We start from the raw sequence: 14,324 nt of genomic DNA, 5'->3' as shown, positions 1-14,324 counted from the left end.
TGTCCTCGGTCCCCTCCTCTTCACCCTCTACATGCTCCCCCTTGGTGACATCATCCGCAGACATGGGGTTAACTTCCACATGTATGCGGATGACACCCAACTCTACCTTTCCTCCTCTACTCTCAACTCCACGACCACCGATGTCCTGACAGCTGCCTGTCCGACATCGAGTCCTGGACGAGAGACAACTTTCTTCAGCTCAACGTGCGAAAAACCGAGGCCCTCCTGATTGGCTCACGTCAGCGCCTCCGCACCTCAGGCGCCGACACCATCAGCATCCAAGGCTGCACTCTCCACCTCTCAAAGCCAGTCAGGAACCTCGGCGTTTTGAGCTGTCCTTTCTCCCTCACATCCGCACCACAACTGGCACCGCCTTCCATCACCTCCGGAACATCGCCAGACTACGGCACTACCTCACCCCTCACGCTGCTGAAACCCTGGTTCACGCCTTTGTCACCTCAAGGCTGGACTATGGGAACTCTCTCCTCGCCGGCCTTCCCGCCACCTCCCTCCACAAGCTGCAGGTCATTCAGAACTCTGCAGCTCGTGTACTGTCCCGCACCAGGCTTCGGGACCACATCACTCCCACCCTCGCTCGCCTCCACTGGCTCCCCATCCCCCAGAGGATTGATTTCAAGATCCTCATCCTCACCTACAAGGCCATTCACGGCCTTGCTCTCTCCTACCTCTCCAACCTACTATCCCCCTACCTACCTGCCCGTACCCTCCGTTCCTCCGGCTCCGGTCTGCTCCACATCCCCCGCCCCAATTGCCCTACCATCGGTGGCCGGGCCTTCAGCCTCTCAGCCCCGAGGCTCTGGAACTCTATCCCCCAGTGCCTTCGCCTTGCTTCATCCCTCTCCTCCTTCAAGGCCGGTCTCAAAACCTTTCTCTTTGACCGAGCCTTCAGCTCCCCTCTCGACTCTCTTCCCCATCCTCGCTCCCTCCCTCCCTTCCCTCCCCTCACCCTGACCATTTCCCCCCTCCTCGCTCCCTCCCTTCCCTCCCCTCACCCTGACCATTTCCCCCCTCCTCGCTCCCTCCCTTCCCTCCCCTCACCCTGACCATTTCCCCCCTGCTCGGGTCATGACCCAACTGTGCAGCGCCTTGGGACGTCCTGACGTGAAAGGCGCTTTATAAAAGGAATCTTGTTGTTGTTGTTGTTGTACGCCCAATCTTTGAGCTTTCAAAGCATTTTGTGTCTTGTGTTGCATAATTACTTCAGGATGTTTTAGCCTGTTACTCTGTTAAAGCTAATGACGATAAAAGGTATTCTTCCAGAAGGAATACTGCTTGAGCAATTCTTGAAAGGAAAGACAACATTAAAATCATGTCATTTTTTTTGAAGAAACATTGAGAGTCAATGAATGCAAGATGGTACACACTCCGATTGGGGAGATTACAGGTAATTCAATCATTCTAAATAATCTATTTAACCCAGTGTGTCATGTTTTAAAAAAAAACTTTTCATTTTGACTAAATAATATAATTAACAAAATGTTTGTTGGGCTTTATTCTTTGCAACTATTAGCATCATTTATTTTCCATTCACCATTTCTCTAAATACTCAATGATGAATGATAGGCTCAGGTTCTACAAAATGATAGAAATAATTGTATTCAATGGTTTAATTGTCCTCTTTTATCCTTATTATTTTACCTCTCTTTATCAAGTTACAAGAACTGAAAATCCATTACCTTTTGTCTGCACTACAGATCTAATTGCTTAAAATAAAAGGCTTACACCCATTCTGAATGTTTTAATAGAAATTCAATGTATTTTAATTTACCTGCACTCAATTGGCACCAATTTAAAGATGTAACAGCTCATAAGGCTCTGTTAAGATTCCTTACCTCTTCTCCTGCCTGGCACCAGCCATTATTGGTGTCATTAGTTCAGATGTTCGACAGGGATGGAGGATGAAAAATGGTTGGCCAAGTAAATGGTGCTCCTAAAATCACACACATAAAATACATTTCAGACATAGCAACCATATTTCATTTGCTGAGTTTCTTGGATTTCATTTCTAACAATACAGGCTTGGTAAATGTATCTAAGAAGTTTTTTTTTAAGTGTAGGAGTTTACAATAACACAGGAGAAGTTTTTTTAAGTACAGCAAGAAACAGGACAAAGATCATGTTTTCCATCCAGATCCACAACAACAACAACTTGGATTTATATAGCGCCCTCCACGCCAGATGGCGTCTCAGAGCGTTTCACAGTAACGGATTCTGGGACCAAGCCAGGGGGAGGCAGAGGGGGAGGAAGGTGACCAAAGGCTCGGGCGAAAAAAAAGGTCTTCAGCCGAGACCTGAAAATAGGAAGAGAGGGGGCAAGGCGAAGGGAGTGGGGAAGGGAGTTCCAGAGCCTCGGGGAGTAGTGGCGCCGAGGGTGGAGCGGAGGACTCGGGGGATGAGGAGGAGGCCTGTCCCCGTGGAACAAAGGCAACAGGCACTGTTGTGAGGAGAGAGGAGGTCAGAGAGGTAGGGGGGTGCAGAGGAGTGGAGGGATTTGAAGACAAGGATGAGGATCTTGAAGTCGATCCTCTCTGGGACAGGCAGCCAGTGCAGTCTGGCAAGGACTGGGCTAATTGGGCGTCAGTGTTTTTATAATGTGGATTTTATGGATGGTAGTGGAGGGGAGGCTGGCGAGGAGGGTGTTTGAGTAGTCCAGCTGAGAGGTGACAAAGGGACCAGGGTTTCAGCAGATACGTCGGAGCAGTGCTGGTGAGGGACCGGATGTGGGGGAGGAAGGATAATTTGATAATCCACAGCAAAGCAGCCAACAGAAAGTATCATTGATGCTACCTGAGAAGTACAAAAGTTATGGGGAATAGAAGTGAAAATAATCATACACAATCCAAATTTATACTAATAAAGACGTAATGTCTGTGTATCCGCTAAGAACTCAATAACCGATTGACGTAGAGACGTGATTTATACCTCATCGGAAAGGTCTTGCAATTGAGAGTGTCATGGGCATATTTTTTGGGGAGGATCTCCTACTGTTGATGAGCTATGACCTAAACAAGCTCATCATACACGTATGACAGTTTTGCTTAAGGTGTAACATAGCGCTGCAGTTACATCTGGTGGCTGCATCAACTCCCAGTGGTGTTGTGGCATTGTGGTTCACAGAACATGTACATATGTACACATGCATGGACTCAGACAAAGCCAAGTGGCGGGAACAAGATGGCGGTGGTGAGGTGGAATTTGCCTTGAGCGGCATTGCCGTTCGGCTACTTTTCCTGCTGCTCTTGGGAGGCCTCGGGCTGGGCAGTGCCATGTTGGAGTTGGGCCGGTGGTGGGTGACAGTTGTCTCAGTAAGGCTGCAGGGTTTCCGGCTTCCTCCATGCCACGGCTTAGCAGTGACTAGCCGGGGATGGTGAAGCCTCTGGCTCGAGTTGGGGCCTCACCCGAGGCTAGGGTTTACCCCTCCCCCTCTGGAGTTTAGCCCCTTCCCCTCTCCCTCCTCTTATGTATATAATTCAAATGGATCCAACAGATGACTAAATTGAGACCAAAGGTTGTGGGACTATTGTACAAGATATAGCAGAGCTCAAAAACAAAGTTTTCCTGAACCTCGGCCATAACTACACAAATCTACATTCCATATTGGATCCTTTAGTTACAAGTGTAGCTGCAAAGGGTCAGGACAGCTGTACTTTATAACAAACGTCAAAAGAATATTCCAGGGCACTTGACAGTCCTACCAAGCTGAGGGTGGGAACCGAGGGGATGGGGTGGGGAAAGCTATGATCAAAGAGAAAAGTCTTGAGACCAACCTTGAAAGAGATGAGGTAGAGGACAAGTCAGAGGGAGTCTGAAATGAAGTTCCAGAAAATCGGGGCAGATTGTGGGGCGGATAGACAGGAGGCAGGCAGATGCCTCCCGAGCGAAGGGAACGGGTGGGTTGGTATTAGATCCTAATATGAAGAATGAAATACATGTTTGGGAAATGAACACACCTACACTGTGTCATATGGGGAATTAATTACCTGAGCACTGTTGAAAAACACTGCATTAGATTGGACAGCAGACTGTAGCATTTTAAAGGTTACTGCATTCTTCACAAACACAATTATTGATCAAATAAAGATGATACCTTGTGTTGCATTATTAAATCAACATTTTATTCTGCATTAAATCTCCAAACCTCCAATTTCTTCATTAAAACTAAAAGTGTAAAGACCAAAATTGGCTTTATGACATAAAGCAGATTTTGGAATAAATAGAATACAGCTTCAAGGAAATCTTGCAATGTGCAAGCCATTCAAAAGGCAACCCTAAAAGCACCCAAGAAGTAAAGAACATTAATGGATAGTAGGAAAGAGCTGGAAAGCAACATTAATACAAAAAAGTGATCTTAAAAGTGGTGTCAATGTCTCGGACACATGTGCTCAATGGCAGCATTCTGTACTGAAAATGTGTATGTTTTTATGTTTGAAGACCAAAACCTTCAGTCACTGTAAAACAGGGAAAATGAGGCCAAGACTTTTCCATGAAATTGTAGCAAAGAAATACAGATGTGTTTTTCCATTTAGCTGGGCAGAAGTCCAAAAGTCTTGACAGTGATGGAAAAGAAAGAATTCAGGGAATAGGCTAGGGCCAGGATTTATATGTAATACAGGAAGCAACAGTCCCATGATGGATGTCATTATATAAAAATGTCTTAAAGGGACAATGTTCCTATGATTTTCTTCCATAACTAAGTTAAGCTGTCGAAAACTACAGATCTTTAGAGTTTCTTCGTAATAGCAAATATTGCTTTTGATTTTCACTTGCACAGCTAGTTGATACGTAATTCATTGGTTAAGAGGATTACCTTCATCAAACCCAATTCACAGAACAGGGATCTGACTTTTTACCAGTTGCGTTGAGACCAGTGTCGACCATAATTCATCATTTTGTTTTTGCCATTCTTTTCATCTCTACCTCTAGGGATGGTTTGGACTCTTGCTAGGATTTAGTTGTGAAGTGCCCAACTGTGGTGGCATCACAACCATATCATCACCTGATGTTCTTCCCCATCCCCCCTCCCAATACACTCACACACAATTATTTTCCAGGGATCCAAGATTCCTCCTCCCTAATCCAGCAGTACTGAGACCAATTGTATCGCCCTAATTGCTGCTCACCTTAGATCAACTCACTTGGTGGAGACAATGATTGAAACCTGCCACCTTCTGCTCTGTATGGCCTTCACCAACAAGACTATGAGGCATTGTTTCTTTTCAAAATCGTTTTTTCACTCAAACTGAATGACAATTCTGACTGAAAAAAGATGTAGGCGATGAGAAAATGGAACATTTCTACAGCAATTGAGCTACAAAAGAGAAGACAAACAGTTTTTTAGCCACCATGGACCAATGTGTCATGTAGCTGAGACAGATTGTCTTTTAATGCAACAATCCACAATGTAAAAGCACAGCAGTACATTTCCTCTGCTTCCTGCATGGGTAGAGCAGCTATAAAGAGGAATGACCTATTGGAAACTAGGTGTATGGGGAAACAAAAGAGTCTTTATATATTGATAATTTTAACAAAGGTTATAATAATAATCCTTGCATTTTATATAGCTCCTTAGCACATTGTTGAAATGTCTCAAAGCTTTTCACAGGATAGACTGCAAAGTAATCTGACTGTGTGTAGTTTTTTGTGGGTTCTCTGATGACAATGAATTAGAATAAATTCTTTGTGTAAATACCTGTCCACTGACATTAAGGGGACTGACATTAAAGGGACTTAATAGCAGGCCGCTGATATTAAAGGGACATTAATATCAGTGGTCTGTTTCATGTCCCTAACCACCCCACCATTATCGGGTGGCTTTTAGCCATTCTGCCCGCCTCCTCCCCTCTTTCAATGCCTGTCCCAAAATGTACCTCTTTGACCGCTCTTTCGGTCATCTTTCCCTCCTACCCACGCTCGGCTGTCACCCCCAGCTCAGTTGCCCATCCAGCGCTATGAAATGCTTTGAGACTTCCTCTCAATGTGGAAGTCGCAGTATAAATGTAAATTGTATTTTATAGTATTTTATAGAAAGCAGTAATATCTGAAATGATGGGCAGCATAAACTGATAAAAGACCTGGTTAAATTTACAGAATTTCTCTTCCCTTTATCCTTATGTTCTCTTAGATTATTGTTATTCTTTCCTGAATGGTGCTGTTGTGTAGTTTCCTGGCTGCCAGATTGTCTACAGTTCTTCACCCAAAGTGACCACTGTATATAAGTGTTGTCAGGTGATATACCAATGAATTGGGGTGGGAGGGATAGGAGCTCACAATCAAACCAATGCTTTGTTCATCCAACATTGACCTATACACCGCAGCAAGGGTGACTGACCAGCAATCAAGAAAGGAACCTTATCTGATATTTGTCCTCCTTACATCAAGGGCGTCCCAACCTTATATACAGCACCTCTACAGCTGGTGAAGTACAGCTGAATCAGCACAGGACTGTATTGGGGATATTTTGTTCCAAGTGCAGTGTACGTGGATAACATTACCCAACAGAAATGTAAGCATTTTGTAAATAGAGAAATTATTTGAAGGATTAAGCCACAGATCATACAATTATAGAAATCATAGCACCAGACAAGGCTGATCATCAATCTGTCTTTTTACATGTTGAAAGGTCGTTACAATATCCTTTCAGTTCATTAATTTCTAACAAATAATGTGAAACTGATCAAGGTGTAGTTCAGTTTTCATGTCTTAATTTTTTTAATCCACATGTTGAAACATAGTAAAAGTACATCCCATATTATTGTTCCTAATTTAAAAATGCTCAAAAATAACACCAAAATCCTTGGCAAGAAATCAAAATTATATTGATATATTGCACTCCCAATGGCCAGCTTGTCTACATTTTCCAGCTCTTGAGAACTGCAACAAGTCTGAACTATAACGTGATTAGATAGGAGAGAAAGCATTACATTGTATTTCAGATCAGCACTAAAGTCAACAAGCTTAAAGTCATGCCACGGGGCACTCTTAGATCATCTTGTATTATTTTTGCATGCCAGAACTGTCTCACGATGAATATAGCAAGTTTTACATATTGCATAGCATTTCCCTGTAAATCTGAAAACTTCTCTTAAAAATACAGTAAATCATTTGGGCTATTGGAAGGCAGATTAATCTGAACAAAGGAAAATTCAACAGAGGATTGAAACATCGATCGTTGAGACAACAGCAGTGTAAATGGCCCTCTGGCCTAAGACAAAGCATCTCAGGACGTAAGGTGAGCCTCCTCCAGAGAATCTGGGTATGTCACGCCAACGCACGAAAATTCGGCGACAACCTGAGAGGTGCCTCAGAGCCCAGGTCTTGAGGGTTGATGTGATAGTGATGGGGTTCTCTGGAGCGTAATCTTAATCTTTACATTTGTTATAGTGCCTTTCACATTGGGAGGATGTCTCAAAGCGCTTCACAGGATCTACAGTAAAGTGTAGTTTCTGTGTATTTTGTGGCAGAAAATTTGCCCACGGCAATGTCTCACAAACAGCCATGAAGTGATTGGCCAATTTTATCTAGGGTATCATTGACCAGAATACCAGGAGAAACTGTTCAAATAGTGTCATGGAATCTTTAATCTTTACAAGCGCACCGGCACATTACCCCATGTGAACAGGGCTATATAAATGTAAGTTGTTGTTGTTGAATGTCCACCTAAACAGGCAGACAGTACCTCAGTTTAAAGTCTCACCCGAAGGATGGCACCTCCAACAATGCAGCACACACTCAACACTATACTTGGGAGTGTCAGCCTAGATTGTTAGATCAAATTCCCGTCATGGGGCTTGAACCCATAACATTCTGATTCAGAAGAAGCTATATTTTCACATGAGGGAGAGGGGAAGAAAACAACAACAACAACAAGATTCCATTTATAGAGTGCCTTTCACGTCAGGAGGACGTCCCAAGGCGCTGTACAGTTGGGTCAGGACCCGAGCAGGGGGGAAATGGTCAGGGTGAGGGAGGGAGGGAGCGAGGAGGGGATAGAGAGTCGAGAGGGGAGCTGAAGGCACGGTCAAAGAGAAAGGTCTTGAGACCGGCCTTGAAGGAGGAAAGGGAGGAAGCAAGGCCAAGGCACTGGGGGATAGAGTTCCAGAGCCTCGGGGCTGAGAGGCTGAAGGCCCGGCCACCGATGGTAGGGTGGTTGGGGCGGGGGATGTGGAACAGACTGGAGCCAGAGAAACGGAGGGTACGGGCAGGTAAGTAGGGGGATAGTAGGTCAGAGAGGTTAGGGGAGGGAGCAAGGAGTAAGGAAGTAAACTCATGTGGAGTATAAACATCAGCACAAACTGGTTGAGTTGAGTGGGCTGTTTCCGTGCTGTACATTCTTTGTAAATCCTGTGTAGAGGTGAGAGTGCTATCAACTGAGCCACACTGAGATGCTTTTCCAGGGTCAAAGCCCCAGTTACACAGCCATCTTCCTGATGACCATGTTTTCAACCCCAACACAAAGTTATTATGGATTTTTTTTTTTTTTAAGATGGCCATATTTCTAAGTATTATCATGTGCCAGAAACAGTGCATGAGAACTTCCATTGTATTGTTACCTTAAGCAATACCAAACAAGCTTAATGTGAACATATCAATGTGAAAGAGTGAGTCAAGCCATTGTAGTGTTGTTACTTTTAGCAGCAATAAAACAAAGGATGCAGCATTTAAATGAAAACAAAACAATAAACACTGTCGGAGATAAGAGTAAAAGTTATTTGTGGTGCTGAGTATAGCGACTTTTTAACCACATGCACTAGCAACAACAACAACTTGCATTTAGATAGCGCCCTTCGTGCCGACGGCATCTCGTAGCGCTTAACAGTGACAGAGTCCGATGCCGAGCCAGGGGGAGTGGAAAGGTGACCGTAGGCACGGTCGAAGAGGAATGGGGAGAGAGGGGTCAAGGCGAAGGGATTGATGGAGAGGGTTGCAGAGCTTTGGCTTGTAGCAGCTGAACAATCTGCAATTCTGCACAACCCAACTAATGTAGTAATGGCATTTCACCATGTTTTAAAACCCAGTGAAGGATGCCTTTTGCTGTCATACAGCATCTGTAATACCAATGTGGCTTTTAACTGTATTTCTACATCACACTTGTAATGGAAATAATTCACATTTGTTCCGCATTAGCAAAGCCACTCAGAGGTGAGTTACAAAATTGCAAGTGGACTTACACTGCATGTGAGGTAGACGGAAACATAAATCCTATTTCCACACTAGTGATTATCAAGGACAAAATTTAAGGTTAATCTGGGTTTAGGCTTCAGATTTAGATGATCCAAAAATGTAAAAATGTGATACAAAGGTCAAAATACCAAATGTCCTCATCAATGCTCCTTTGCTACAGTACCCATGTTATTTCGATTTGAATACAATAAACCTGACGGATACACAATGCTGCCTCATTGACCCCTGCCATGATGGCCCACCATCAGTGGTCACATTTTCAGCCTATTTGGCCTCACTTTCTGGAACTCCATGTAGGAGTCCTTTTCCTTGCCTCTTTCAAGATATGTCTCAAGACCTTCCTCTTTGACCGTGCCTTCAGTTAACTTCCCCCCACAGTCCCTTGATCCCATCTCTTGAATACAATCCCCAGCTCAGGTGCAAATCCTCAACTGTCAAGGCCCTTGGAGAGACTCCCAACATGAAAGGCGCTATATATGGATGCAATTTTCTTGTTTGTTTGTTGTATACAGTCACTACACTTTTGCAATAAATCTTGTGAAGCACATTGAGACGGGCTCCTGATGTGAGAGGCGCTTTACGAGATGCACTATATGAAATGCAAGGATTATACATTATTTATCAAGTTGCAGGGAAGGTAGGAGAGTAATTTAGCACATCAAATCTGGTTTGCAAATAAGATCTCATTGTTGGCTGTGATGCACACTGACTGTACTATAACTGCAGCAGCACCTTTTCATGTGGTTTAGGTGCTATTTATTTCACACTGTATAGTACAAAGGATTATGTATTACCACCAAACGTAGGTCTTCTCTCCCACAGGAAATGTTAAAACATACTATATCCTGTAAACTGATTCCTAAATTCAATTATATTGGTACTTGCAATCCATTAATTTATATGTCATGATTTATAGTGTTAGTATTTCCTTACAAACTAAAGGATCTAAAATCTTTAAAGAAAAATAATAATAGTGCAACTTGGTTACTTTTAATCTGGAAATTGTGCTGAAAGCCTCAAGGGGTTAACAGTTTAAAAATTGTGCCTTTCAGTGTGAGCAGATCATACCAGGTGTGGTAAATTGGTGTCATTATGAACCATCAGGAAATGCCCACAGAGATCTCTGGTAACATTGCAGAAATTTCATTAAACAGCTGCGTGTTGTAATTGTTTTACAGTATTTAAAGAGATGGCAGCTTAAACAAGTTACTGGATGTTGGTGCACATAAAATGTATGAATGAATGACGACTCTAGGGAGATTCCCGCTGAGACAAAAGCCAACTGAAAGCACATCAGTTGGTCCATCAAGAATACAGTAAGTGCCATTAATTTTCTCATATGTCTTGCTATTAATGTAATTGCAGTGCTAGAAAATATACAAAAGTGGAAGTACCTTTTGCTCTTGTAGATATTACTTAAATTTACACTTTAAAAAATTATACTTTAGTTTAATAACATAAATTACCTTTAAAAGATTTTATAGACTGATTTATTTCGTAGGTAAAGAGCACATTCTAAATTAGTGATCCCTGGTACATGTAATTCAAATACAAATATTTATATGCACCTTATTCATCAAAATGATAAATCCGCCAAATGTTAAAATCTTTGCATTTGATAAAGCATTTCTTCGGAAAGTCTCAAAGTGTTTCACAAGATTTATTGTAAAAATCAGTGACGACATGTCTGTTAACAGAATTGTCTGTTAAATGCTTCTGAAATAATTTTTGGTACTGTGACTAAGAAAGTGACTTTCTGTTTTAGACATATCAGTTTGAAAGAGGACAATGCTAAAGTATATAAAATAAAGTAATCTTGACAGAGACTCCATTAAGACTAAATCTCCAAAATGAGCACATTTTTTTTCATTGCCCAGGTAATCAAACAAACACACGAAAATTACATTTGTATAGCGCTTTTCACATAGGGAGGATGTTCCAAGACATTGGACAATCAGTGTTTCGAACCGAGTTGGGGGTCAAGATCGGAGGACAGGGGAGGAAGGAGGGTAACCGAAGGCACGGTCAAAGAGGAAGGTCTTGAGATGGGTCTTGAATGTACAACTAAACTGCAATCGAATTAAGGCTTAGCAAAATGGAAACAATTCAATGCTTCATAGCATTTCAAGAATAACAACAAATTACGTGGATGTCCCAAAGCACTGGACTAACACTAAACACTAACATATTTCAACACTAAATCAGCAGACCTTTGAGTAAAATTACAGGACCAGCATGCAGAAATGCCATTATCTTCTCTACAAATTATACTCCAAACAATCATTGCAATAGGGTCTGGGAACCTTAAATATTTCCTTGCAGAACTGCTGAAATCAGAATACGCCTATGACCATTCAGGTTTCCCATTTTTTAGGCTTTTTATCCTCACAGACTGCAGAACTGTAGGACCAACATTCTTTTCCATGGAACAAATTGAGAGGAAAGTATGTTTAAAATGAAATTACACCAGATCCTAGCATTTCTTACTGCCTAGTGTGTGAAGTGTAATTTATTTAGTATTAACAAAAAACAGAGCAGCCGTTGCTCCTGAAATAGGAACATTTCACGCTTTTGGAGCAGCTAATATCCACTCAACCCAAATAAAATTTAAAAATCCGTGATTACAACTGTGGCATGTAGAATTGCAGGCAAAAGTGGCAAAACAACAATACATTGTCGCATTTTCACATATATCCTTGTGTGCCCTTATGGATTTAAGAGTGACACCAGCATATTCTTGGCGGGGGATAGCAGTTCCCACAGCATATAAAGGAGATCCAAGTGGCAATACATGATGAGCTGCATAATAAATATGAATGTAGAAGCTCTGCAAATTACAATGAACATAACACAATGCATATCTGCCTAACATGTGGCAATCTTGCCAGAGACTCGACACGTGTATGATTTTTTCAGCACTCTGGGAAAACAAGTAATCTCCATGGAACACAGGAGATTCCTCGAAATCAGATGGGATGCAACACAGAAACAGGAACAGAAAAATTCCTACACTACCCTGTACTCACAGTAATAATAATAATAATAATCCTTGCATTTGATATAGCGCTTTTCACGTCGGGAGGACGTCCCAAAGCGCTTCACAGAACACACTGTAAAGTGAATTGACTGTATATTTGTGGGCGAACGCGGCAGCCAATTGCGCACAGCAATGTCCCACAAACAGTCTTAGATTGAAAATGACCAATTTATTATTGTTTTTGGTTTTGGAGGGATTATTATTAGGCGTGTGGAGTAAGGAAACTTGCCCAAGGTTTCGCCCTGACTGGAATTGAACTCAGGTCTCTCACTTGCAAAGCGAGTGCTCTAACCACTGAGCTACAGGGCTCCATAGATAGATCGTGTGATTACTGGCTAGTGTAGAGTTTTTTCGGTTTGTGCCTGGATTACTGCTGGATCCTAACCATTTGGATAAGATTATCCAAATCAGATAAGAGTTCCATGCCACCTACACTTGGAAATGTCTCTGGAATGGAATGCACTATCTCTCCCTGGAGGGATGCACCCAGCTTACCTAATTCTAGAGAGTAATAGACTCAGACACCCCAGAGTTTAGGTGACATGGAACTCTATCTGGTTTGGGTTTGGATAGTCTTAAACAGTGACAGGTTTCCATATGTGTCAGATACTCATTTGTTCATGTTCATTTGGAGTCCCCCCACACTCACAACTCCACCTGCTGCCATCAAGTAGTCCTTTCCACGAAAGACTTAGGTAAATATCTGATTAGGGTATTGGATGACTTAGGGCTACACACAGAATGAGATGAGTTGAACAAATATATCCCAGGTTACAATAGTTTCTCTGCTGTTGAGCCTGGGAAAGTAGTGTTGTCGAGAGCGAAGGAGCCCGGCAAATGATTAGCATCCAGCAGGTTGAACTCAACCAGCTAAAACTTATTGATGGTACAATAGTCAGAAACATTCCGAGTTTTTATTCCTAAACTACGCTGATAGACAAATAGAACTGATGAGACTATCTTGCCGTTGGATTAATAGGGCTAATTACCTGTTGTGTAATAGTCTCCCAGGGTCCTTGCAAAAGACGCTCTTTGTAACAATCATGCACGTTCTCCCAAATCTCTTCCAGTGTAAGTGGCCTGCCATCTAGGGGGAAAAAAACACAAAGTACAGTAACAATTATATTAAATGGATTGTATATTGGAGAAAAAAATCACAATCAAAAAATCACAGCAAGTACAACTGTAGCACCACATTCTTTCTTTGAGGTCTTTTTCTGCTGCTCCACTTTCTCCTTCAAAGCCCCCCCAAAGATATCTGCTCCTATCGACAGAAAAAATTAAGTGTATTTTATACGAAAGATATATTTGCTGTTCCACGTTACAAATGATACCAGATGCCTCTTGGTGAATTTAAGCCCCTAATCCAATCTCAGGGTTTATTTTACAAAAATAAACTGCTTGAACTTCACTCACATGTGGAATGACGTCAGCTAAACCCCTCATTTTGATTTCTATCTTGCAACTCCCTGAGCAGTATCTGGTATCCTTCAGTACATTACAGTAGTAATTCAATCTTGTTTAATTTGATTTCCTTACATCACCCCATTAAATGTTGAATGCATTCCTAATATCAGCTGTTTTGTTGGGGAAGGATGGAACCAGGGTAGGGGGTGGCACAGATATAAAGTGAAGAGAGGGAGGAGTTATTGTGGTTCACTCTCAAATGCCTGAGTGAGTATCTACAGACCTTATAGCTAGATATTTGCCTGAACCTGCTAGTTGAAGAAAATAAATGAAAATGGAAGAAAGGAAAGGAAGGACACACCGCCTATTCTCTGAATCGAATAATCAAAGAGGAGACACATCAGTAAATACGTTGATGTAACTTTGATAAGGCTGATAGTTTCACCAGGCAAAATTGAAAGGATTCGTTCTAGCTGTGTCTGATTTCCACTGGTTATTACCTGTATCCTACAACCATGTCAATGATAAAGCTTCTGCTGCTATAAATATATTTTTACATAATATAACTCTTCACAAAGCCTAAACACCTGTTAATGATGGTAACAACTTACATTTATATAGTGCTCTACAGCTAAATGCTTCAAATGTTGGGGCAGTCTCAAATGGGTGAGCCTGGCTG

At 42.2% G+C, this 14,324-nt stretch overlaps 1 protein-coding gene across 4 annotated transcripts in view; it reads right to left on the bottom strand.

The window, feature by feature from the left end:
• atg10 (ATG10 autophagy related 10 homolog (S. cerevisiae)) overlaps positions 1 to 14,324 on the bottom strand; it is a 124,951-nt gene that overhangs the window by 14,435 nt on the left and 96,192 nt on the right. For all 4 annotated transcript variants that reach the window (XM_007899760.2, XM_042334550.1, XM_007899758.2 and 1 more), the window contains exons 6-7: positions 13,228 to 13,325; positions 1,854 to 1,951 (exon numbers count right to left, since the gene is read on the bottom strand). In XM_007899760.2, the coding sequence (XP_007897951.1) occupies positions 1,854 to 1,951; positions 13,228 to 13,325 (196 nt within the window). The remainder of the gene's footprint in view (positions 1 to 1,853; positions 1,952 to 13,227; positions 13,326 to 14,324) is intronic.

Source organism: Callorhinchus milii, unplaced genomic scaffold, assembly GCF_018977255.1.
Source record: "Callorhinchus milii isolate IMCB2004 unplaced genomic scaffold, IMCB_Cmil_1.0 Scaffold1, whole genome shotgun sequence".
In the NCBI taxonomy this organism is placed as follows: domain Eukaryota; kingdom Metazoa; phylum Chordata; class Chondrichthyes; order Chimaeriformes; family Callorhinchidae; genus Callorhinchus; species Callorhinchus milii.
The sequence above is the reverse complement of the archived record's forward strand: the minus strand, read 5'-3'. Positions and strand labels throughout refer to the sequence as shown.